The sequence below is a fragment of the Fusarium phalaenopsidis genome (assembly GCF_050370095.1).
Source record: "Fusarium phalaenopsidis strain FUZ10S chromosome Unknown contig_32334, whole genome shotgun sequence".
Classification (NCBI taxonomy): domain Eukaryota; kingdom Fungi; phylum Ascomycota; class Sordariomycetes; order Hypocreales; family Nectriaceae; genus Fusarium; species Fusarium phalaenopsidis.
The window spans coordinates 333,490-357,576 of NW_028145390.1; the positions used below are offsets into that span (position 1 = coordinate 333,490).

Below are 24,087 nucleotides of genomic sequence, written 5' to 3' on the forward strand. Positions count from 1 at the left end.
ACCGTGAACTTTCGGTATATCTATTGGCATCGCAGCAGTAAAAATGGCAATTCGGTCGGCGCGGTTGAACACCGCTAACCTAGGAGGCCGGTTCTGGAATACGGTCCGTGAAAACTGGTATCTGGGCTTCACTTCCTTTGGAGGACCCCCCGTTCACTTCAAGATCGTGAGTAGCCTATCATTCTCGGACTGAGCAGCCGGACATCTTAGTAGAAACAGTACCTTTACTAACAGTGTTTGATGATAGTTCAACGATAAATTCGTCACCAAGTTATCATGGATCGACCAACAGATGGTGAGAATGGCCCCCATTCACTTGACGGTTTTCTGCTAACCTCCACAGTATCAAGAGCTCTTCAGCGTCTGCCAAGCTTTCTCTGGGCCTGGCAGCACGAAGATGCACTACTGCATCAACCTAATCCATGACGGCTTTCTCCCAGCACTTCTAGGCTTTCTGATTTGGAGGTACGTCGTGTTCAGTCCACGCCGCAGCGAAGCTAACAGGGCAGTCTTCCCGGCGCTCTTGGCATGTACGGACTCTCCATCGGAGTCTCTAATATCGGCGACTCCCTCCCACGAGCTGTCTATGCCCTCTTGTCCGGTCTGAATGCTGCTACTGTCGGTATCATCGTTCTCGCGGCGGTTCAGCTATCAGAAAAGGCCGCCACTGATGTCATGACGCGGATCCTAGTTTTTCTAGGCGCCGCAGCCGGACTCGTGTATAATGCGCTCTGGTATTTCCCTTTGCTCATGTTCCTGGCGGGCTTGGCGACTGTTGCCCACGACTTCCGCTGGCTCCACAGGCCTGTCAAAGCTATCGTTACAATGTTCAAGAGGGAGGCCAGGCATTCATCAGAGGACGCTGTTGAGATGCAGATTCAGCAGGAAGCTGCCGCGAGAAGTGCTGATCAGCCAAGTCATGGACGCGAAACTCTTCCGGTTACCGAGCAGGACGCCTCGACAACTGAAGACGAGCCTCGAGTCGTACCTCAAGAGAGACGTCTCAACATCGGCTGGAAGTTTGGACTATCTCTTATCGTCCTCTTTTTAATCTCTTTCGTCGTGGTCATGGTCCTCCGTGGGACGTTGCCTAATAAGCCACTCTTATACAGCCTCTTCGCCAACATGTACCTGGCAGGTACTATCATTTTCGGAGGAGGACCAGTGGTGATTCCTCTCCTTCGAGAATACATCGTCGCCGAGAATTGGGTCAGCCCTCGAGACTTTCTCATCGGTCTCGCCCTCATCCAAGCCTTTCCAGGGCCCAATTTCAACTTTGCGGTATATCTCGGGAGTCTCACCGCTATCAACGGGGGTTTCAACTCTGCTGCCGGTGCTGTCCTCGGGTTTCTGGGTATGTTCGTCCCTGGATTGATTACGGTTCATGGAACAATGGGCGTTTGGGGCGCGATACGCGGATGGAGATGGGTCAAGTCGTCGCTGAGAGGAGTCAACGCCGCTGCCGTTGGCCTTATCTACACAGCAGTATACCGTCTTTGGCAGATCGGATACATCGATCAAGGGTTTCAGCAGGGCACCAGTTTAGCTGTGGAGCCTTGGTGGGTTGTTGTGACAGCTACGAGTTATGTGGGCGGCTATTGGTTTCGAGTGAGTCCGCCAGTGGCCATTATCACAGGAGCTATCATGGGTCTTATTTGGTATGGTGTTGTATCTGGTTGACCATCTTCTCGCCAATATGCGATGTAGTTCCTGCTTGGGGAAAGCGTTTAGCTGTTCATTGCAGCAGCTGGTTAATGCGAAATTATATCTCAACTGGAACACAAGCGATTTTTTGATCTAAATCAGAATGATTGAGGGTTGGAATCCATCACCAAGTAACCCAATGCAGACATGTTTGGGACAGGCAAAAGTCAGCCAGCCAACCAACAGACTTGCAGGGGCTTAGATCCTGCTTGGCGAGATGCACGTGAGTTGCGGGGTGAGATGTTACTTGGATCCCACTTGAGCTGATGTCGTTGTCACCTTTCACCAACAACCACCAACAATCATGGCCCTCAACGATCTCGCCCCAGAGCTTCTTCTGCTTATACTATGTCAAATAGACACTCCTAAAGACCTACATTCATTCATCTCCGCATCTCCGCCTTGTTACCGCCTCTTTGAGGGCTCTCAGGAACATGTCATATCATGCGTCTTGAGAAACGCCTTTACAATTGAAAACATTCACCACGCCGTCGCTGCGCTATCACTCCCTGCTGCTCATAGAATACCACGGCCGAGCAACACACAAATCACTTCTGCACTAGATCGATACTTTGATGGCGACACTTTGGACCTTCCCGAGGACAAAGCATCTCTGGTTGCTCTATGCCGTTTATATCACCGCGTCAATCAATACACAGACGATTACTTTCAACACTCGCTATACATCCTAGGATATGTCCCAAGCTGCAGCGCCGACTTCTATCCTTCCATTAGAGAACGGACCAGGTTCTATCGTGGGTTCCTACGGCTCGAACTCTTCTGTCGCGCCTTCTACGATAGAGCGTACCCCGATGAACCTGAACCCGGCAACTCGAAGCAAATTCAGTTCGACGAATTTATTTCCCGTCTAGAACCATGGGAGGTGGAGGAGATCAGCTGCGCTCTCTGCTATCTTGTCTTTGTTGTCGAAGGAGTTGTCGATGCTGTGGAAGACAGCCTCTATCAGGCTTTATTAACCAACCCTGCAACGCACCTTATGCCACCCGGCGAGGCCCCCCCGAAAGAACTTAGGAGTACAGACATACCAGATGGAGGCTACTTGATCTGTTGTGATAGCCTCGACAGGGAGGGTTTGGAGCTGTTCTCAGAGAGGGGAAAATATTTTGCGCCTGAACGCATCATTTCTCTCGCAGCACTCGGCCTTGGCTTTGTGCATCACCTTGTCAAGTCTGATAACGACAGGAGGTACTTGATAGTTCAAAGAAGAGCAAGGCGTGGTCTGTTTCTACCCGACACCTTAGACGCAGCACCAAGTACCGATTCCGAAATCAAGACACCAGACAAGTTCAACAACATTGGAGTGGATCGGCCGAACTTGGGCTGGTTCTGGTTCAAAGCCAGAGAGCAACACATTTACTCGGGCTGGTACCCGACGTTTGACAACTGGCGGCTTCGAGAAAGGGCTTTTGTGTTTTGGGATCCAAGAAGGATACGGAACCTGAAGGGGTTGTATGCACAGTTTCCAAATGCCAGAAAGGGACGTGTTGATGGTGTCTATGCTCGTTGGAGTAGGGAAAGTCTGGAAGAGCGCGTATCTGACATGTGGATACCGAAGATAGTTGTGAACGAGATCCTCCATGGGTCTGGCGAGCTTCCTATGGAGGAGGAAGATTACTGATGGAGACGGACCTTAGCCTACAGAGCTAGAGTTAGTTGTACAGAATACTTGATAGTACTCGATAGGAACAGGTATCATCACCAATCACGGAACAGAAGCAGGTATTCAAGAAATCGCCATTCTTGTGGTATTCATTTTTGCTAACTAACTAATGCGTAAAGAGAAACAGAAACTGTCAATTTAGACGCCAATTGTATCCATTCAAAATCTTGACATTTTACATTGCGGTCAAAGACTTAATCACCGCCGCATTTTACAGTCGGGGGATCGTCTTGGTGGCGCAGCAAGAGGAGGGAGCAGCCTCCTCCTTGGAGCCAAAGGCATCCTTGGACGCGGCGTCGACGCAGAGGGCAGAGGGGGGAACCCACAGGCCCGGGTTCTTCTGGTAGAAGTTGGCGGCGCGGAGCATGACGCTCACGGGCTCGGCAGGCATGATGGGGAAGTCCTCGGTTCGGGGGAAGTGGGTGAGGCCGAACTGGATGTAGCAGACAATGTCGGTGTTTTCGATCGACTCGTCGCGGGCAACCCAGTCGAGGATGGTCCTGTTGTGAGGGTGGTTCTCCTCGCCGGTAGACTGGCACACATAGTCGCCGGCGGGGAACAGCTCGTAATCCTTGTAGGGAACGACCCAGAGACTCTTGCGGGCAAAGGCGGCGCGAGAGTGGACGACACTGCCGGGCTTGGCTAGCAGACCGGGGCAGTTGTTGTTGAGGATCTTGTAGGCCACGGGCTTCTTGGCCGAGGGGTTGATGCTGTTGGGGTTGGTAATGGCCCAAGAACGGCTGGTCTCGTGGCAGTAGTTGACAGCAGCCTCCTTGGAAGTTCGGAGGGGCGTGTTCTTGCAGTAGAAGCCGTTTCCGTAGGGGTTCTCGGGGGATCCGACAGGCGCCTCGGAGGGCATGGCATCGTTCTGGACGATCGAGTTGTTGGGGCCGTCAACCTCGGGGTCGACTCGGAGGGAGAAGATGTGCTGATGGTTGTGGGCGTTGATGGTGGGAGCGACCTCGGTGCCGTAGGGGGCGGCAACCTCGGTGGGGTGCATGCAGTAGGTGTTGAGCATGCCCGTCAGCTTGATCTCGAGCTTGTAGGTGCCGTCGAGGGTGAAGGTGTGGTAGAAGCCGTACTCGTAGTTGGCGGCGGTGATGATTTGCGAGATGATGAGCTTGCGGTCGCGGGCAGAGATGACGGTTCCATCGCGGTAGTCGGTGTGCTTGTACAGGAGACCGTTGTCCTCCTCGTGAATGCAGATGGCATTCTTGATGACGGCGGGATCACCCTCACCGGTAGCCATGACAGCGTCAAGATAGTGGATAGCACCCTTGCAATCACATCCCAGCTTGAGAGAGTTGGTCATCAGACCAGTACCGTACTCACCAACATCGAAAGCATGCTTCTTGTGGTGAGGAGGCTCGGGGTTACCATAGGGAACCACCATCTCGACGACACTGATGCGGTTGAACAGGGTGCGCTCTCGCTGCTCGTGCTGATCCTCCATGCGGACGTCGGAGAGGACAATGCCCTCGCGGTAGTTGAAGCCAATGTGCATCTTGTACCCGGCCCACGAGATCTCGTTGCCGCGCATGCGGAAGGACACGCCCTGGGGCTGGGTGATGTTGATGGGCTTGAGAGTGCCGTCGATGTAGTTGTCGCCGATGAACTCGGGCATGTAGTTGTGAGAGGTGAGAGGCACCTTGGTGCGCTCTCCGTTGACGTAGCGGACGTCGACGGTAAGGACCTCTTCCTTCTCGGTGTCGACGACGACGGAGAAGTCGAGGGGGTGAGCGTACTGGTTGTCGTTGGGAGAGGCTCGGTAGTAAGCGAGACCCTGCTGCAGACGACGCTCAAAGCCCCATCGGTTGTCGACGCCAATGGCCCAAGCATCGAGGAAGACCTTGGACATGTCGTCGATGCCAATGTCCTTGCAGGCCTTGATGACACGAGGGTCGGCACGAGCGACACGCTCGCAAACGTCGAGATCCTCGAGAGTCAGGGTGGGACCGACCTCTGAGACGGCATTCCACTCCTCGACCTTGGACTCGGCAATGTTGGCGACAACCTCGGAGACCTTGCTGGTACCCTTCTCGATCACAATGGCGAAAGCGCGACGGGCAGGTCGCGGGCCAGTTCGGGCGCGAAAGGCGGCATATTCAGCCTTCTTGGGCTCACGGAGGGTGAGGCAGTTGAACTTGAGAGACTTGGGGCTGGCATAGTCACGGATGATCTTTGCCGCAGCGCGAATCTCTTCAATCGATAGCGGATCTGACAATTGTAAGTAAAAACATCAGTCAATTGACAGAGTCAAACTCACCGAGAGGATGCGAATTCTGAGAATTGGACAGATCGGGAGCGGCGTCGTTGGGCTCTTCCCGAAAGATGGTGTAGCCGGCAATAGAAGAGGTGTCTGCAATCATGGTGGGGGTTGTCGGGGCTGAGCGACTGTGCCATACGGTGGTTGATAAAGGTGTTGTAGTAAGGTGGTGTCCAAGGGGCGATGCCTGGAGACGCTTTGTTGTTTGGTGTTGTAGAGTTGTTTGAACGTGCTTTGCTTGACTTGCTTGCTTTGAGGCTCAAGAGATGTCTTATCGAGTCGAGGACGATGGCTTCTTATAGACGAAGCAAAGACAAACCGTCGGACTCTACCGGTGGCGTCCTCCGTGACACCGCTCCGCAGCGGACGGCCTCACGAGGGACGGGAGACTCCACCCGGTGATGCTTACGGGCGGAGAGAGCGTTAAACAGAAGCAAAAACGCTGACTCGCCATTGGCGCTGAGAGCCGCGAAACGAAGCTCTTCCAAGAACTGCAGTTGAATTGCATGTTTGGGAGCCTCGTTCTTCCCGACTGCCGCGCGCGCACCCCGGCAGTTAACCTACAGCCGCGAGAACTCCTCTTTCAACGCTATCCGAGGAAGGGCAAAGGATGGCAGAATTCGAAAGTGAAGAGATCCACTTGTTTCCTGATTGTCTTTATCGCCCTGTGTCTCAGTGACACTTGTGGTGGCTGGATCTCCAACCAGTGACAGCCAGTAAGCACTTTCTCTCTCCCAGCACGAATTGTCCAGACTCTCCTCTCGCCCTGCAAAGCTTCTTACAGGACCAAGCTCGAATCTCTTTGTCACGGCAACCAATCACGCATCCTTGCCACTCTCCCCCCATCGTCCAACCAACAAATCACCATACCGTATACGGCAGTTGATTCTCAGTTTTGAACCCTTGACACGCGCTTAACCGCTTCCGGGCAACGTTTTGCATTTTTTTGGTCGATAAGGAGCCCCGAGATAACCGACAGGTGATCGCTTCCGCCGATGTCGCCTGGGCGGACACGAGGCCCTCAATGACGAGTTTCCATTTGCTCTGTGCCCGTTACTTTACGTTGTAACAAATTACAAGAGGCGCACACACCGGCCCGGGATGGTCTTCACCTGGGAATACCCCGTGGGGAAAAGACGAGACCTCAATGTGTGGCGAGACCACCCCCCCTTCACCTCATCACGTAATGGAATCGTCCTCAGCTCAGTGTCCGATGCGATTCATCACAGTTCCCCATGGGGCATCGGCTTGGGTTCCCCGCAGCCGGGGTTCGGGGGGCCTGGCGATGGCGTCGAGGAATGTCAAGACTTCTAGATCTTGGAGAAACGGGCGCGTCTCGAACCTCTATTTTACAGAGCCTCTCTACTGTACCGACAGCACGGTCGGGGGCATGAACTCGCCTGTACCTTGACCTTATCTGCGCCGCTAGATAGCTGTCAGGGCTCGGGGGACTGGGGTCGAGATAACAGCCTAAACCAGGAAAACCTGCCAGACAGAGCCTAACCTCAAGGTGCGCCCACTTGGTCCAGGTTTTTTTGCCCTCTCAGTGTGTGCTACACAGCCCGTTGTACGTACTGCCAGGTACTCCGTACAGTACTATCACTGCTTATTGCGGTCCGTCCGTCACACGATGCCAGACAAATCGAAACCTCGTTTCCCCCGAAGATAGTCTCCTGACAAGACTTGGTCCGTACGCACCCTGAGGAATTTTGTCTATAAACACCGCGTCGCATCACCCTCCATTTCGTGTCCAGACGCCACAAATCCCATCTTTCTTCAAAGTCCCATACAGCCTTTGCCTCCAATTCCCCTCCAAGGCTGCCCGTCGCCTTCCCCCTACGTCATTTCCCCTTGCCATCTCGACCAGGTCATTGTCAGACGCGGCCATGACCACCGACGTCGAGACAAACTCTGCGCTCAAGCGCGTGGACACGAGCAACCAGGCCATCGCAGATGCCGAGGACCTCGCTTGTTTCGGCCATGAGCAGGCGCTCACCCGCAAGTTCAGCATCTGGAGTATGCTTGCGCTGGCCTTTTCGGTCTTGGGTACTTGGTCCACGTTCGCCCAAGGCTTGTCCAGCGGCCTGACAAGCGGCGGCCCCGTGGCTATCCTCTGGGGTCTCGTTCTTGTCTTTGCCTGCAATCTGTGTGTTGCTGTCTCTCTTGGTGAGATGTGCAGTAGCATGCCAACAGCTCTGGGCCAGGCATATTGGATCTCGCGACTCTGGCCAACCCGCGGAGGACGATTCTGCTCTTACCTCTGCGCCTGGATTAATGTGACGGGCTGGATAACCCTTAGGTAAGGCTTTATTATCATTCTACAATGTCTAGACAACTGTTCTCTTCGTTGTGGTGGTGATGGCTTCTTTTGGAGTCGCCACTACATTCGCAACACCACGCTGTTTTTTTTCTTTCCCACGTTGCCGAAACCTGACTAATAACTCCTCCAGTGCCTCTCAAATTGCCTTCATGACCGAGTTCATGTTGAGTATGAAGGTCCTCTTCAAGCCCGATTGGTCTGGCGCGAGCACTGGCTGGGTTCTCTTCCTCGTCTACGTCGGCACCACCTTGTCCATGACCCTCTTCAACATCGTGGCCTGCCGAAAAGACATCGTCCTTCCCATGTTCAACAACTTTGTCGGTATCTCCTTCGGAGGACTCTTCTTCATCATCAGCCTAGCGCTCCTCATCTCTGTCGGAACCAAAGATAACCTCGAATTCAAACCCGCCGACTTTGTCTTTGGCACTTGGATCAACCAGACCGGCTGGCCCGATGGTGTCACCTGGTTCATCGGTCTCGTTCAGGCCGCCTATGGTCTGACTGCCTTTGACGCCGCCATCCACCTTGTCGAAGAGATCCCCTCGCCTCGAACCAATATTCCTCGCGTCATCTGGCTCTCCGTGGTTATTGGTGCCATCACTGGTTTCATCTTCATGGTTGTTTGTCTTTTCTGCATCCAGGGCATGGACGTTGTGCTGGACCCTTCGACCGGTCTGCCTTTCATGGACTTGCTCAAGGAGACGGTTGGTCTTCAAGGAGGAGCTGTTCTTCTGGCTCTCTTCATCATGAACGGAATGGGACAGGGAGTCGGCATCGTCACCACGGCCTCGCGTCTGACCTGGGGTTTTGCTCGTGATGGTGGTATTCCCTGGAGCAACTACTTTGCCCGGGTTGACGAGACCTGGAAGGTTCCTGTCCGCGCTCTGTGGCTTCAGGGTGCCATCATGGCTTTGATTGGAATTCTCTACACCTTCGCTTCAACTGTGCTGGAGGCCATTCTCAGCGTCAGCACCATCGCCCTCACTGTGTCCTACGGCATGCCTATCCTGACTCTTCTCCTCGTCGGCCGAGACAAGCTTCCTCCTGGACAGTTCTCTCTCGGACGATTCGGCGCCGTCATCAACTGGATTTCAGTCGTCTACTGCGTCGTCACGACCGTCTTCTTCTTCTTCCCGAGCGACCCGAACCCTTCCGGCTCCGATATGAACTACGCCATCGCCGTCTTCGGCATCATGCTGATCGTGACGCTCGTCTTCTGGGTCGTCAAGGGACGCATCACATACATGGAGACGGAAGAGGCCCAGGGCAATGTCATCTACGCCCAGCAGGCCGAGCGAGCCAACTACGTGGACCGCACCAAGGAGCAGAAGGAGACGGACCGGCAGGCCAAGACTGGAGTTTCCTGACTGGGGTTTGGGTTTACCTTCCTTTCATGTACAGAGACTGGTAATTCTTCACGTAAATTAGTGTTGTTGGATGGGCGACAGTTGGATGTTAGTCTACAATGGATGTCTCATCTCTCACAATACAATAGCTCGTTCTTTACTCACACTGTGCTTTTTTGGCCTATCTTGTTGCCTCTTTGGGAATGGTTGAATCGTGACTGCATCTTAGACCGTGTTGTGCATGTCACCGTTGGGAACAAGGGTTCGTCCCTTTTATCAATCTCCATTAAACTCTCTAGCAAGGGTCCAACGGTCCCTAGCATCTGTAACATTATTACGTAGCAAAGGGAGATCTGCATCTCAAAATCATGCAGAATAGCTGCCAGATCTGGAATCGACATCGTAGCGCGCTCGTCCGGCCCGGGATGGGGGGGCGGCCCTGGTGTACCCACACCGGCCCGGGGTAACCATGCCGAGGCCCCGATCGTCAAAGCGTATCTCTGCGCCCGAGAACCTGGGGGGCAAAAAAGAAAGGAAAGGGCGAGTTCCCCGCACGGGTAACACGGGTGGGATGCAAGATAAAGGATAGGGGTCGCTACATGTTCACGCATGATGTAAACGAAGCTCTGAGAGATGACTAGTTTGGTTGACCGAAAGAGTTCACAGTCGCCACTTTCGATTATCGGCTAGCGTTTCTCAGTAACGAGATTGTTCATTCCTGTAGGTACATCAAGGCTGATAATGCTGACGAGGCCGCCTCGGCTGGTTATGCATTTGCCAACGCAGCTGAAGGTAAATGATTCGATAAACCACCTGACAGAGCAACCCGCCAAGGTCGCTCTGCAGCCAATACGCGACACAGCAGGAAATCAGGCTTTGTCTACCTTGGCGAAGAGTTGATCCGTGTTCACGCTTTTGTTGCAACATGCTAGAAACTCAGCCTGTCCTTGTCAAAATCAACACCACAATGTCAAAGTCCAACATATAAGCTCATCTATTTACCAGAGGCACCAAGTGCAAAACCACGCATCGAAACCGGGATGGAAGCCCTCAAAATCAATATTCTCAGTCAGGGGTTAGTGGCGAAATCTCCAGGTAGACCCTTCACAAGAGCTCTGTCAACCCACAAAGAGGATCAGATCCGGCTTCATAAAACCACGCCAAGGACTTAGGACTAAACTTGTCTAAGCATTCTGACCAGAAATCCTCTCGAAAACACGCTTCGGAACCCCATGGCTGATGCTCCAGGCCGTCTCATGATCCGCCCCCGAGAGGACGGTGCTAGAATATGATATAACATCTTTCGCCTCCTCAGCGTTCCAACACTTTTCAAACCACTCAGGGCCCTGAGTAGCTGCATCTCCAACCATGTGATCCTTCTCGGCGAAAAAGACCTCCATAGTAAGGGGTTTGGTAGTTGTCCTCTTGAGTGCCTCGACCAGTTTTGGTTTCAAATCGTCGTAGTCTTTCCAGTCACCCCAGCCGTCAATCTCCTTGATGTTCTGCATAAGCAAGATTGGCTCATGAGACATGCCACGGATGTTCTCGGAGTGTATCAACTTGAATTGTTTCGGCGCTAGTGACTCCTCGAATTTGGCGTCTGGATCACCGCTTGCATCCGGTTGACTGCTTTTGGTCAAGTTGACAAAAGTCTGGCTGAAGCCGGTCGAAGTGGAAACAACGGGAAGCAGAGTGCTGTTGACAAAACCAATCACCTTGTCTGCGTGTGCCATCACACTGTTTGGTATGGCCTGAGTCAAGGTCATGGAGAGGACGTGAGAGTGAGCAGGCAAAATCCAGGGTGCGGCGATGGCAAAGTATGGGCGATCCGGATGCAAAATCTCAGGATGATGCAGGAGCATGTCGAACGCGTAGACAGTTCCTCCGCTGTGACAGGCGACAGAAACGTGCTTGATCCCGAGATGTTTGAGTAGTGCCAATATCATCTCTGCAGCAATGTCAGTACTTACATCGAGGCGATTATCCGAGCTAGAACTGCATGGCAACTTTCAGCTCGGTGAACGTACTTACCTCGACTTATGCTGGCGCGCTTCTCCAACGCAACCTCATCAGTCCCGCCAAATCCCGGCCGGTCCAGACTTATGAAGCGGATCTTGTACCGTTTCGCCAAATCATCTTTAGTAATATGGAGCAGGCGGGAACCCATGAGTGGAGGAAAGAATAGTAGAACATTCTCCTCTTCAGGCTTGGCTTCGTTGCGATATCCAAAGTCGACGTACTTGACTTGAAGAGTGGTCTGATTTTCACCTTCTGAGGGGTTGACGGGAAACGTGAAACTCTGATGGAAGCGTGGATCTTGTAAAAACCCGTCAACAGACGGGGATTCAGTTGTCGGTGCCATGAAGATCCAGTTCAAAGATATCTCTATGCTAAGAAAAAATGTTGCTTAGGCTTGGCGCGTGGTTTTGGCAAGTGATGGTGATGCTGTAGGGTATTTATTCTGACTACGGCTAAGGGCAGCTTGAGGTTCGGAACTCGCAGATGTGTCAGTAAGCACATGGTAATCCCATGGCCCACATGAGCAAGGTATGGATTGGTTGACACGGTACGGTGACGCGTCGAAGGATGATGGTTTGTGCGTATAACCGTGTCAGCACCGGAACTACAGAGCGCGTCTAACCCCTCTCAAAGGCTGCGACTTTCCTAGGAAAATACATAGGAAAGATCAAAATAATACTAAAATTTTCTTGAGGAAAGAAATAAATTTTATGATTCTTGCAGAATTTCTTACATCTTTCCCGTCATCCTTAGATATGCGTATTACTTGATCTTGCTCATTCACGAGAGTAGAGAAACGATGGACTGATGCTCGATTTGCACTCCTCAACAACGTAAAGCGTTAGCCCAACAACGCCACAGCTCGGTCTTTCTGAACCAAAATTACACTGCCCCGCTTCTGCTACCAATTAGCTTGCAAAAACACCGAGGGCGTATCATGTGCTCCTCCATCTACTACAGCAGCTTCAGCAAAGGCAACATCTCTGGCTTGTTCTTATACCCCAGAACACGCTTCAGATTTGCCTTTGCCTTTTTGTTAAACAACCCTTTTGCCGGCGCCTTTTTAATGAGAAACATGACCATTTCCTTGTTGCCATGTATCATAGCCTCCTCAACCGCGTTCCGCACGCTCTCCCTGTTCTTCCCAGCGCCTTTGTCCAAGAGGAGCTGGGCCATCTGCACGTCTCCTGTTCTTGCAGGAACTGCCAAAGCCCCGTCGAGTCGCACGCCTAGACTGAGAAAGTATTCGACCATGCAGTCGTAGCCGCTCTCGAGAGCTTCTACCATGGGCTGCGGTCCGATACTGAACTTGAGCTGCACCAGCCTCTTGACGATGGGCAAGGATCCATCCCGGATTGCTCTGTACATCCTCTTTGTTCCCCAGCGTCCAAAGTCATCCCCTGACCCATAGTAGTCCCAATATGGAACCTCGCCTGCCTGACAATTCGCTGTCATGATTGGATAGAGCATATCGAAAACCTCGAGGAAGGTGGTAGTGTTGAAATAATCGCGGAAAATCTTGACCGCGTACTCCTTCCGCGTGTCGTCGTAGAATCCATAGTCCCGCGGCCTGACAGCCGGACATGCAGTAAAAGGCGGATCGGCTTCTATCGCCAGATGCATATACTCCAGGTTGCACATGCGGTCAGCCTCGCGAAACATCTCGGCCCTACAGAGTAGGAGCTCGGAAGGAAAGTCCTCCAAGCTCTTTATCAGAGCGGTAAGGCATTCGTTTCTTCTGAGCCGCATGGCGACCGAGATTGGGGATCCAAACGTGAACCGGGGAGCGTCTTCTCTTTCCGATGGTTTGCGGCCGAACCTCTCAGTGTTATAGATTTCGTAGATTGGGTGACAGTTGAAAGGTGCCGGACGGTAATGGCCTTTGTGCCTTTCGAGGGGAGGGTGGTGTGTGCAGGTGACTTTGCTGCCAGCGTCGAGTCTGTCATGAAGAAAGGTGATTTCATTCAGATAGACTGCGACTGCGAGTAATGCATCTCGAAACAGCCCGCAGCTCTCGTCCAGCACCAACACAGGAACGCTAGGCTTACCACATGTTCGCAGCCCAAGGTAAAAGTTCAGAGGCTCGCTGAATTCGCCCTGGAACGCTGCAAACTCGGAGATTTGGAGCACCAGATTCTCCAACTCGTCTTCGCCCTTCACGCTCCAGTCCGGCCTGTCTCCCCGAGCCCTTTCTATTTCCCTCCATTCCAAGATACATTCAGCAATCGCCTTGAGCCAGAGATGTTCGGTACTTGGCTTTAGTGTTAGGACCTTGTTCATAACTCTGGCGGTGAGATAGTCGACCCAGAACTTGTTTCTTCGCTTTCCCTCGGGCAGATGCCAGCATAGGCGTAATATTCCCGACTCATGGATGGCTTTCATGGCCATGAGAGAAAAGTCGCGGCTCACGAGACGAAGTCGAAACGCGTCTCTTACTGAGAGATTTGCCATGCTGTAGAGGATGATTTGCTGCCATATTTCGACTGGGAGGGCTGGTGGCCTGACCAAGGCCTTGTGAGGTAAATTCTCCGCGCTGGCCCCATGCCAACTTTCCATGGTGTCTTGGCAACTGGGTGTTCCCCAGGGAAGCTTGAGGAGTACCATGATGATGGAACTGGTACAAGGGGCGCTGGATGAAGTCTCTGGCGACTGTCTTCTCGTGTTGCTTCTCGTGTTGTATTTGTACTTGTGCCCAGCGCAGTTGTTGGTAAAATGAGTCAGTCGGTATGACCACCTGCCTGTATCATCCAACAGTTGGTTACAACCCTTGCTTCGGATATTTCCCCTTTGTGACAAAGGTCTTGGCATCCACAGAAACAAGGCAGAAGGTGGCAGAGCTTAATTCTATGAGCGTATGCAACAATACGTTGGTCAGGATATAAAGGCTATCATTTGTGCTGGGCTCAGGAAGGGGCTGATGTTACGGGATTATCCAAGACTGTTCTTACAGACGGAGTGAAATGTTAGTGCAGTACTTTGGAGTTTGGGTCTGATCGTGGCGCGTGACTGTGGCGCTCAAGGAGCTGCGCCAATCAGGGATAACGAACCGCATTTTTTAGCCGCCACTTGAGGCTGACAAAAACATGGAAGCTGACCCCGCGGCTGAAGCTCGCGGATTGGGTTTGTTTTCTTTTGTCTCCAATTGACCCCACTCCACCAAGCCCTTGCTGCTTCATCTCCGCTCACTTCCTCCATCCCTGCCCAGGTGAATGCTTCTGGTACCTCGCTAACAGCCAGGAATCCAAGAGAGCTGACCTTCATCTAGAAGCCCGCGATTATCATTCTTCCTCCTAGATGCCGCAAGCGCCATGGACTGCTGCGGTATCGATAGCGAGTCGCTAATGCTGGCCATACAGCTGCAGTACCAAGATCTCGACGAGTGCGAGCACTCGAAGAAAGGCAAGCACCGCGAAGACGAGATCATCCACTCTGAAGTCGCTATCGAGGCGTGCCGCCAAGAACTCGAGGAGATGGCGGCGTTCCTTTCTGACCAGGCTTTCTGCATCAGCATCGCCAGGGCTGTCAAATCGGACGCTCTCCTCATTGCTGAGGCAAAGGCGGCAGAGGAACAGGCTGCCAGCGACCGCGCTTTTGCCTTGAGGCTATCCGGAAACCCCCAAGCGACACCTGCAGCCGACACTACCAAGGCGAACGAGAGGAAACGGCCCGCCGATCACTTGGATGATGCTTCTATTGAAAGATTCAAGTTGATGAACCGTTTCGAACCGGATCATGCTGAATCTTCCTCCTCAGCCGCTTCCCGTGAGCCACTCGAGACCAGAGAATGCATCGCCTGCACCGACAGTTTCCCAGCTTCGTCCCTCTCTCGCTCTCCATGCTCCCATGAGTACTGCAGGGTGTGCCTCGTCGGCCTTGTTCATTCTTCTCTTCACGACGAGTCCCTCTTCCCTCCTCGATGCTGCACCCAACCCATTCCGATCGAGACCGGCCCATGGTTCTCCCCAGCCCTCGTGGGTGAGTTTCGCGCAAAGCAGCTTGAGCATGACACACCGAACCGGACATACTGCAGCCAGCCGACGTGTTCTACGTTCGTGCCGCCGTTATTCATCGCAAGGGATGTAGCATGGTGTCCCAAATGCAGTCAAAGAACCTGCGTCCATTGCAAAGGGCCATTTCACCATGGCATCTGCCCAAGCGACACCGTATTTCAGCAGGTTCTGGAGCTTGCGACTCAGAATGGTTGGCAGCAGTGCAAAGTCTGCAAGAGGGTTGTTGAGTTGGAGCAGGGGTGTAATCACATCAGTGAGTTGCCATCTTGGGCATTCCTCCTCTAACCTACGCTGACGGTAGTGACAGCTTGTAAGTGCAAGGCCGAGTTCTGCTACGTCTGCGGCAAGTGTTGGAAGACTTGCAATTGCCCGCAATGGCACGAGGAGCGTCTTTACTGTCGAGCGAATGCGATTGTGGATCGAGCCAACGACGCCGCCCAGATCAACGAGGCTGACCGACAGCGTCGCGTGGAGCAAGAGAGGCTCAACTTGATCGAGAATCACGAATGCACCCATGAGAGATGGAGAGGACGGCCTGGTCCCCGCGAATGTGAAGAGTGCCTCGATATTATGCCGGTGTTCATCTACGAACGTCGCCAATGCTGCATCATGGCCTGTCGGCGATGCAGGTACAACCGCCTTTGAGGGTGATGGAGAAGAAGTGGTCATGAGTTGGGATGGGTTATGGTATTAGAGCGCATGTGCCCAATTCTTTTGCACGGAACAAAATAGTTTAGATTTGATGTACACTTAATGGGTCGCACGACCCCTAGATAATAGATGAACATACCTTCCTTGAGGGAATTACCCTGCTCCCTGGGCCACTGGTATGTGCAACGCTGCCCTTCACTGCAAGAACCTTCCTTGCAGCCTTTATGATTGCCAGGCAAAGCGGCACCTCATCCACGGAGGTACAAGCTGACTGATAAGTCGGCGGACAGTCCGGAGCCAGAGGCCGTCGATGCCAGTCCGTCTGTCGTTCCTCCAGCCGCCTGATGAAATGCATGAAGCACTTTTCACGATGGCCTTCAACGCCACATATCTCGGCCTTGACCGCGTTGTGCATTAGACTCTTCCACTGATCGGGCGACACCTCGACGAGGATGGCGGCTGGGTTTGTTCCAACCTTGGACTGATCCGGGTAGGAAGGGGAGCCCTCGAAGTTACCAAGACTGACCAGTAGAGACTCTCTATTTTCTGTAGCCGCTTGAGCCTTTAAATCGATGGTTCTTACGAACCTGACGTAGGATTCGGCGATACAGACACACAGTATGCCGAGGATCGTTGCGTTTTGGAGAACAGATGAGAACCGGAGGGGACATTTCGCGCAGTCAAGAATATCCATCGCCGTTTCTACCGTATTACGAAGGAAGGCTAGGTCGTTTGGTACGACCAGCTCGGCATCGGATCCCAGTCGATTAAGGAGGAGGTATAGGATGGACAGGCATGCGCAGGGCTGGATACACTCGGAGTGATTCAGCGCGCCGAGTGATAGCGTAGGCATCAATCCGGAACATTCTTGTGGCTGGGCACTGTACAAGAACAATGAGTATAAGTATCGATTCTCAATTACCAGAACGATGGCTTACTGCATGTAGCTCTCAAAGTCGGCTAGGAATGGCGGGACACCATGGTGAGCAGCCTGGGCCGCCCCCAACGCTTCCGATTCATTGTCCCGGCTACTCGGAGTCTCGTGAACACTGCTCGGAGGTTCCGACGCCGGCTCACTGACGTCTTGACTCAAATCCAACAACGATTCTGGCGATGGGGCCAGTTCAATCGCACGATGTCGGCGACACCGTCCATCTCGGCCAAGCGTTGACTGCTGTCGGGTTCTGGGTCTTCCTGCTGCCTTCTGGATGGAATAAGAGCAATCCCGATTTTTGGAGAAGCACTTGGAGCAGACGGGATGCTCGTCTGTGCAGCGGATCTTTCTTGCCCCTAGACAAACAGGCCGAGGCATGAGTTGCGTGTGTGGATAGGATAGATGGGGCAACTTACTACAAGGCTCACATGATAGACGAGCCCTTGAAGCTTCGCTTGCTGGGGAACTCCTCGTGGAAACGGTCCGTGAATGCATTTTATTATGAATTGGTCCGTAGGGTGAGGATATAAAAGAGGAGGAAATGGTCCGGGTTGAGATGTGGGTAGTCCTTCGTATTAATGGTCCGAAAGAATTTGGTCCGACCGGATGATTTCGACCAAGCCACTTCGGTTGTTGTTTTTGAGTCCGAGAAGAAGGTTTCCGCGAGCCCCTTGACGACTCGCTTTCGCTATTGATCAAGGTAGAAAAATGAACGAGATTAAAATCTCCTGGCTGACTTTTAGAGCGACATGTCGCTGCGTAACTTGTGACTTAAAATTCCTGTTGTCGCATAAAATAATTGTTTCTGGGTGAGAAGTCTTCTTAGCCTCCGAGAGGACGCTTGACTCGGGTATCACATAGATTATGGCAAAACGGTTATGAACAGGTATGCCATGTTATAATCGTAATTCCTTTCTATCTCCTGAATCGTACTGGGTCATTGGTGACACTCCCTGCGTTTTGGCACACAATGATACTCTGGTTGCTGACCACGTACTTTCCGCTTTGATGGTCCGCCCACCAACATCTAATACAAAATAGAACAGCCTTGCATGCCCTAAAGCCCCCGAGAGCCCTCATAATACGCGCAAGGCCTTCTTTCAATGCCTTCTCGCCCACAGGAAAGGTGATCCGGAATCAGCCAAGCTCCTCAGTCTCATACAGACTGCCAGGGGCAATCATCACCCCGTTTTGAGCGCACAGGTCCATAATCTTGTCCTCAATGACTTTACGGTGAGCCTTTTGAGCCTGCAAAGAAGCTGCGTCTTTGCCATTGGATGAGCGTGACTGAAAGAGGCGACGAAGATCGACCCAAAGGAACAGCCCGGCATTCCTGACGTTGCATTAGCTGAATGAATAGAAGTAAGATTTTCCCTCATTAGAGGTGGCATGATTTCTGTACTTACATAGGGTAGAATCTGATATTATTCTGCTTCAAGAACGAGGTGATTGTGCGATAGTCGGCCTCCGTGAGCCTCGTCTTTCTCTACATCATGTGTCGTGCCCACGTCCTGTCCTCGAGCATGGCTGCCCAAACGTCTTGAAGAATATAAGGCGATCAAGAGAAGGGGCTAGCGAGGTGTCAGTGCTACTACTTTAATAAGGTTAGTCTCAAAGCATACCGAATACTAGATATCGCACCTAAAAGCCCCTTGTTTTTAGAATAGGTGCATCCTAGTCTTAGACCATTGGCGCAAAAGTCTTTACTTACGCCATACAATACGTGCAAGTAGTTGGGTTTGCTATGGCTGGGTTATCAAACACCGACTTGGCATAGATCTCGTCCGAAATGAAGTGCAGCTTGTGTTTTGAGCAAAATGATGCAAACTCCTCGAGTGCCTCGGGAGGCTGATTCTCGAAGTTAGTAGCTGAAAGCTAGGATGAAACGATAGAGCGAGTTTACGGACGTAGCATCTTCCCAACGGGTTGTGCGGACTGAGAAGGTGTCGTGTTAGCTCGGGGAGTTGACGTCGTCAACAAGCTTCAGCAGGACTCACTTTCATGTCGTCAAGGCAGGGATCTTGGTTCTTTCTTGCGTCGCTGTCTTAAAGGCAGGCTGAAGTGCCTTGTGGTTGATGTCCGGGCGAAAGACATCGTCAGGGCCAGCGTAACCGTCAATATCATGATAAGCGACGGCCACTACACGTGCATTGCTACGATGCAAAATGCCAATGTTGAAGTCATTATTGAAGGGTCGTGGAATGAGAGTCCCATCTCCTTCCTCACAGATTGACCATGTTATGGCATCAATGGCGCTCGTCAATCCCGGCGTAACAAAGATGTCATCGAGTGTGATGGGTTCCCGAGAGTGGAACTCGTCTGTGAGGAATCCGGACACGGCCTTTCGGAGGCGCCGTGAGCCTCTAGGGCCGGTACTGTAGGTGAGATGGTTCGAGGGCAGGACAGACAACTTTGGACAAGGTTACCATCATACAGACAAAGGGGAGGGTCTTGGGGACTGACTTGTTTCGTAATGAAGTCTGCTACTTCATTACGCAGGAGATTGTTCTCGTCTAGGCGGAGAAGAATGGGGGCCTCCATCTATTTACACGCCATCTGGGTTATCCGGTGGCCATGGATTAGCCATAGCATCTTCACGTGGCCCCAGACATCTCGATAGGTATAGTTGAAGGCTACCCTTCTGGACAAGCGATGTTTCTCTATCGCTTCCTGAACACGATCTGCTGAATCTGCTCGAGGTGTGGCGAGCGAGGTTGACATGCTGGCAGCAAGACTTGGCGGCACAGAGGAGGACTAAGTGGCTTGAAGATGAGGAATGACCCTTTGAGAAAGGTTCCTCTATAAGGTTAAAAAAGGTAAGAAAAGTCGGCTGTTCTCTGATGACGACCTTCCTGTAAAGTCGTCTGAATAGCTTCGGACCATTTTTCACTTCGGATGTTTTCTTGACTGATCCACCCCGTTGGGCGTGACTGACTAGCATGACAACTCGGAGTATTTGCTCTTGTGGTAATAGGGCGTGGGTTACTAGAAGATAAAAGCCACAAATAGTCCGTTCTTGGGACTATGAGACTATCTGGGCAGGGTTCATGGTATTAAGACTGAGTATCACAGACTGTAGAAGTGGTGGGCCCCTGACTTGCATACTTCGACGTTGTCTTCTCGTTGCGATATTCGGCATCATGACGATTTTGCATTCCACATCTAGCCATGGCGACGGAGTCAGCTCTTTGAGTGGTAAAGATGTGCAGGTTCAAGATGACTCGATTCAGGAGTGCTCGGATCAAGAAAAGTCGAAACAGTGGGACTCCTCAGACGTTGAGACCGGCCAGACGAGTAATCTCTCGGGGAATGAGACTGTCAAGTGTCAGGATTCTGGGGAGCATCCGGATGGTGGGTTTTGGGCATGGGCTTCTGGTAAGTGCAGCTTTGCAGGGGCGACTATTTGCGGCTGACCTTTTGGAAGCTATTGCGGGTCACTTCGTCATGATGAACTCCTGGTAAGTTGAGATCTTCCAAGTTGACTCGTCTCAACTTTGCTGAAATGTTTTGCTAGGGGGTACAATAGTTCGTTCGGCGTGTTCCAGACGTACTATACCGCTCACCTCGACAACCCAGCCAGCCAGATAGCGTGGATCGGATCAGTTCAAGTCTCCGTTACCTTCTTTGTCGGTTCCTTTGCCGGCCGTCTAACTGACGCTGGTCACTTCCACATCACCTTTGCCATGGGAACGCTTCTCACATGTCTTGGTGTCTTTATGACCTCTCTCAGCACAGTCTACTGGCAGATCCTCCTCTCACAAAGCATCTGCACTGGACTGGGTAATGGCCTCCTCTTTACTCCAACACTTGCCGTGGTTTCAACCTACTTCAAGAGACAGCGAGCTTTGGCATTCGGAATTACAGCTACTGGCAGTGCATCTGGGGGTTTGATCTTCCCATCCATGGCTCGTCAGTTTTTCTCGACAATCGGCTTTGGCTGGACAGTCAGAGCCGTGGGACTTGTGCAACTAGTCACTCTATGCCTTGCAAGCTTTCTCTTGAGGCCGAGAGTTCCACCAAAGCGATCAGGCTCTGTGGTGGACTTGGCATCATTCAAGGAGAAGCCCTATGCTTGCTTTGCAGCTGGAGTTTTCTTGGTACGTCACCATCTTCCTTGTCCATTGTCATTTTCTCAAGAGATTAGCCAAATACTAATATGCACCTACACTTTTTGGGGCCTCCGCATATTATTACCTCGCCTCGTTTGCAGTTTCGCAGTTGAACCCGCCTTTCTCATACACCGACTCCCTCAACCTACTGCTCGTCGTGAACGGCGTAGGAATGATTGGCCGTTCAATCCCAAACGCCATCGCCCATCGGTTCGGATGCATCACAGTTCTAATCCCGGTTACTCTGACTGCTGGCATTTGCATGCTAGCCTGGCCAGCCGTGTCCACTGCCGGAGGACTGTATGGATGGGCCAGCATCTACGGAATCGCGGCTGGCGCCTTTCAAAGTTTGTTCCCACCGGCCTTGTCGGATTTGACGACAGATGCGCAAAAGACGGGCGTCAGGATGGGCATGGTGTTTACGTTGAATAGCATTGCAACACTCACCGGGCCGCCTATCGCGGGTACCATCATTCGAAAATCCGGGGGTCAGTATCTCGGTGCGCAGGTATTTGCCGGTGTTTCATTGTTGCTTGGAGGTTCGTTGATTATGGTTGCGCGATATTTAAAGGGTGTTTATAGATGAGAGTGGAAGGCTTTAACTAGAATTGAGAATCATTCTACAGCAATTACTCCGTAAAATGTCACTGAATGCTCAAAATCTCACTTTGATAGTGAATCTCAATTTCAGAAGCCCTAGAAATACAGCAAATCAAACTTTGTCGAGTTATCAAGGATGCATGTTATGTCTTTATTGCGTCAAAAGACTCAAAACCCTGTTTTTTCCAACCCTCCTGTAATGTGCGAGATGGGCTTTCTAGGGCATTTGCATAATTGCCCGCGGCTGCAACCACACCTGTCCAAACTCATCTGAAAGGAATAAAGTGAGATGTGATAATACATGCGCAAAGTGCATTGATCGTAGACAGGGGTAAGAACAAGAAAAATAAGGCGAAAAAAACTCCTCAAGACTCACGATAATTTCTCGCGAGGTCATCATGCAAAAGAGTTACTGATCAGCCAAGTAAAGTCGCTGATGATCTGACGGTGAAGATCAGTGGGTGGCAGACAGGGAGAGAGAAAAAATGGCTGGGCATCATGCGATTGCCAAAAATATGCATTGCTCGTAACCTCGTAGAAGACGCCGCTTCTGTTTAATAGAAACAAGTAATAAAAGAGATAAATGAACAAAAAAAAAATGAACAAAAAACAGGCCTCAACAATGGATCCTCCGTCTAAATGTGGTGTGAGCTGCGTCGCTCGTCGACAGTCTCGATGTGATTGTCGCTGCTGGGTCTCCTCCCACCAAAACTAAACACGTCAAGGAACGAGCTCCGCCTGTGCTCGGTCCCCTGATCGTGTGACTCCCTCCTGTCGGGGGTGGGCGCCTTAGACCCCAGGAACCCCATAAACGAGCTGCGCCGGGAGTCGGGCATCCGGGGCGGCGCGCACACCATGATCTGGAGCTCAATCTTGTCGAGCTCGCCCTCGGCCTGCTCGACCACGGTGCGCCCGCAGTTGGAGAAGCTCGTGCCCGAGTAGAAGACGTAGCCGCTGAAGGGGCTGGCCAGGGCCATCGCGACGAGGCCCTTTTGACGGGCCACCTGCAGAGCCTGCTTGCACAGGAGCTTGGCGAAGCCCCGGAGCTTGTAGTGGGGATGCGTGATGACGGCATGCACAAACATTAGCTGGCCGTACCGGGCAAGGTACGTCTGCTGAGTTTGTGTGACGACCGCCTGTAGCGCCGCAATGCGCTTCGCCACCTTGTCACTTGCGGTGCTGGGGGCATCGAGAACTGGACAATGTCAGAAGCAATTCCAGGCACAATTTTCGGGTAGCTTACCTCGGTGGATCTGATTGTGGACGTTGTTTTCCTCGCTGTCATTCTCATGGAGCTCCTGCCAGACGGCTACAGCCACAGGCTTGTGCGTCTTGGGGGCATCGACAACAGAGATGAGCCAGTTGGAGTTTTGGGGATCGAGGCACTTTTTGAGGATGCTCTCGACGTAGTCTCCGGCCTCTGACGATGTAGGGTCGGGGAAGCAGTAGTGCCAGATGGAGTCGTTGACAAGGCCGCTGAGGACAATGTCCTTCAGGGCTGGAAGATCGGCTTCGGTTGCGGGACGGATAAGGTTACCCATAGCTTGGTAGAGTGATAATGAGAAGAGTAGGTTGCTTGTGTTTGTGTAAAGTTGCTTGATGATGATGAAAAACTGATCCCGTAAACAGAAGACTCTGGAGGGAAGCTCAAATTATACTCCCCCGCCGGCATCTAGACTTCGGCATCTAGCGGTTGAGACGTCATACGTCCAAGAAGATCTCTCATGCGCCTCTCTTGGCCCATGGGCTGAGCCAAGGTCACACATACCCGCGACAGATGGATCTATTGCACATCTGCTAAAGAGCAGAGGGGACCTGGATCGGTCGATGGATGGGCAGGCAGGTTGGCGGCCTCCTGGAAACCCCGCAGGATCGCCTGATGGTGAGTAACACAAGCCCCCTCACAGGCACTGCAGATCTTCTAGACCAGTTTCTCTGTCACGGCCCCGTTGAACAAATTTTTTTTAAGCTTAATAGAGGCTAACTCGTAGGGCAAACATCTTGGCGGAGAAAAAAAATCATGGTAATGAACCCTGCTGATTTGTTGTGGCCCCCCCTACATGTCAGTCCCGAGGGTCTCCACGATTGCCGATTTTTCTCTCTCAATCATGAACTTGCTTGTTCGGGTCTGATGCGGAGCTGACCGCCGAGACCCGTGGCGTCTGTCTTGATCATTTGGGCACGCCACTAAAAAGTACGAGGCGTGTGATGTCGGTCGCCAAGCCTGTGGCCAACGGGTCGCCCGATATTTGCCTTGTTCTCGACTCAGGGTGCTGTCAGTTTGTTGTAAGCAGTGCTTGGCTGAGGCTGCTGCCATTGGTGGTCAGGTGTTTAGTTGAATCCTTGTCAATAGCAGTAGGGCGAGCGACTCGAGAAGTGTCAAGTGTTGCCGAGATATGTTGATGATAGAATTACCTTACATTAATTCGAAACTCATAGAAGCTGTT

General features: G+C 52.2%; 8 protein-coding genes across 8 annotated transcripts; 4 read left to right on the top strand and 4 right to left on the bottom strand.

The window, feature by feature from the left end:
• Positions 1-43: 43 nt before the first annotated feature.
• LRP88_14221 (chromate transporter) lies at positions 44-1,680 on the top strand (the record flags this gene model as incomplete). The annotated part of the gene is made up of 2 exons (XM_083250571.1): positions 44-166; positions 505-1,680. 2 exons carry the CDS (start codon positions 44-46, stop codon positions 1,678-1,680), a joined length of 1,299 nt encoding a protein of 432 aa, XP_083093636.1.
• A 1,916-nt stretch (positions 1,681-3,596) lies between these two features.
• On the bottom strand, positions 3,597-5,754 carry LRP88_14222 (copper amine oxidase; the record flags this gene model as incomplete). Its single annotated transcript, XM_083250572.1, has 2 exons — positions 3,597-5,602; positions 5,652-5,754. The coding sequence occupies 2 exons, from the start codon at positions 5,752-5,754 to the stop codon at positions 3,597-3,599; spliced, it is 2,109 nt and encodes a 702-aa protein (XP_083093637.1).
• Positions 5,755-7,537: 1,783 nt separating this feature from the next.
• Positions 7,538-9,338, top strand: LRP88_14223 (amino acid/polyamine transporter I; the record flags this gene model as incomplete). Its single annotated transcript, XM_083250573.1, has 2 exons — positions 7,538-7,950; positions 8,102-9,338. 2 exons carry the CDS (start codon positions 7,538-7,540, stop codon positions 9,336-9,338), a joined length of 1,650 nt encoding a protein of 549 aa, XP_083093638.1.
• Positions 9,339-10,501: 1,163 nt separating this feature from the next.
• Positions 10,502-11,679, bottom strand: LRP88_14224 (alpha/beta fold hydrolase; the record flags this gene model as incomplete). Its single annotated transcript, XM_083250574.1, has 2 exons — positions 10,502-11,265; positions 11,349-11,679. The coding sequence occupies 2 exons, from the start codon at positions 11,677-11,679 to the stop codon at positions 10,502-10,504; spliced, it is 1,095 nt and encodes a 364-aa protein (XP_083093639.1).
• A 611-nt stretch (positions 11,680-12,290) lies between these two features.
• Positions 12,291-13,940, bottom strand: LRP88_14225 (uncharacterized protein; the record flags this gene model as incomplete). The annotated part of the gene is made up of 1 exon (XM_083250575.1): positions 12,291-13,940. The coding sequence occupies one exon, from the start codon at positions 13,938-13,940 to the stop codon at positions 12,291-12,293; it is 1,650 nt and encodes a 549-aa protein (XP_083093640.1).
• A 704-nt stretch (positions 13,941-14,644) lies between these two features.
• LRP88_14226 (uncharacterized protein) lies at positions 14,645-15,102 on the top strand (the record flags this gene model as incomplete). Its single annotated transcript, XM_083250576.1, has 2 exons — positions 14,645-15,042; positions 15,090-15,102. The coding sequence occupies 2 exons, from the start codon at positions 14,645-14,647 to the stop codon at positions 15,100-15,102; spliced, it is 411 nt and encodes a 136-aa protein (XP_083093641.1).
• A 4,969-nt stretch (positions 15,103-20,071) lies between these two features.
• On the top strand, positions 20,072-21,626 carry LRP88_14227 (uncharacterized protein; the record flags this gene model as incomplete). Its single annotated transcript, XM_083250577.1, has 4 exons — positions 20,072-20,306; positions 20,356-20,389; positions 20,446-21,028; positions 21,150-21,626. The coding sequence occupies 4 exons, from the start codon at positions 20,072-20,074 to the stop codon at positions 21,624-21,626; spliced, it is 1,329 nt and encodes a 442-aa protein (XP_083093642.1).
• Positions 21,627-22,275: 649 nt separating this feature from the next.
• On the bottom strand, positions 22,276-23,181 carry LRP88_14228 (uncharacterized protein; the record flags this gene model as incomplete). Its single annotated transcript, XM_083250578.1, has 2 exons — positions 22,276-22,835; positions 22,884-23,181. 2 exons carry the CDS (start codon positions 23,179-23,181, stop codon positions 22,276-22,278), a joined length of 858 nt encoding a protein of 285 aa, XP_083093643.1.
• Between the last annotated feature and the right edge of the window lie 906 nt (positions 23,182-24,087).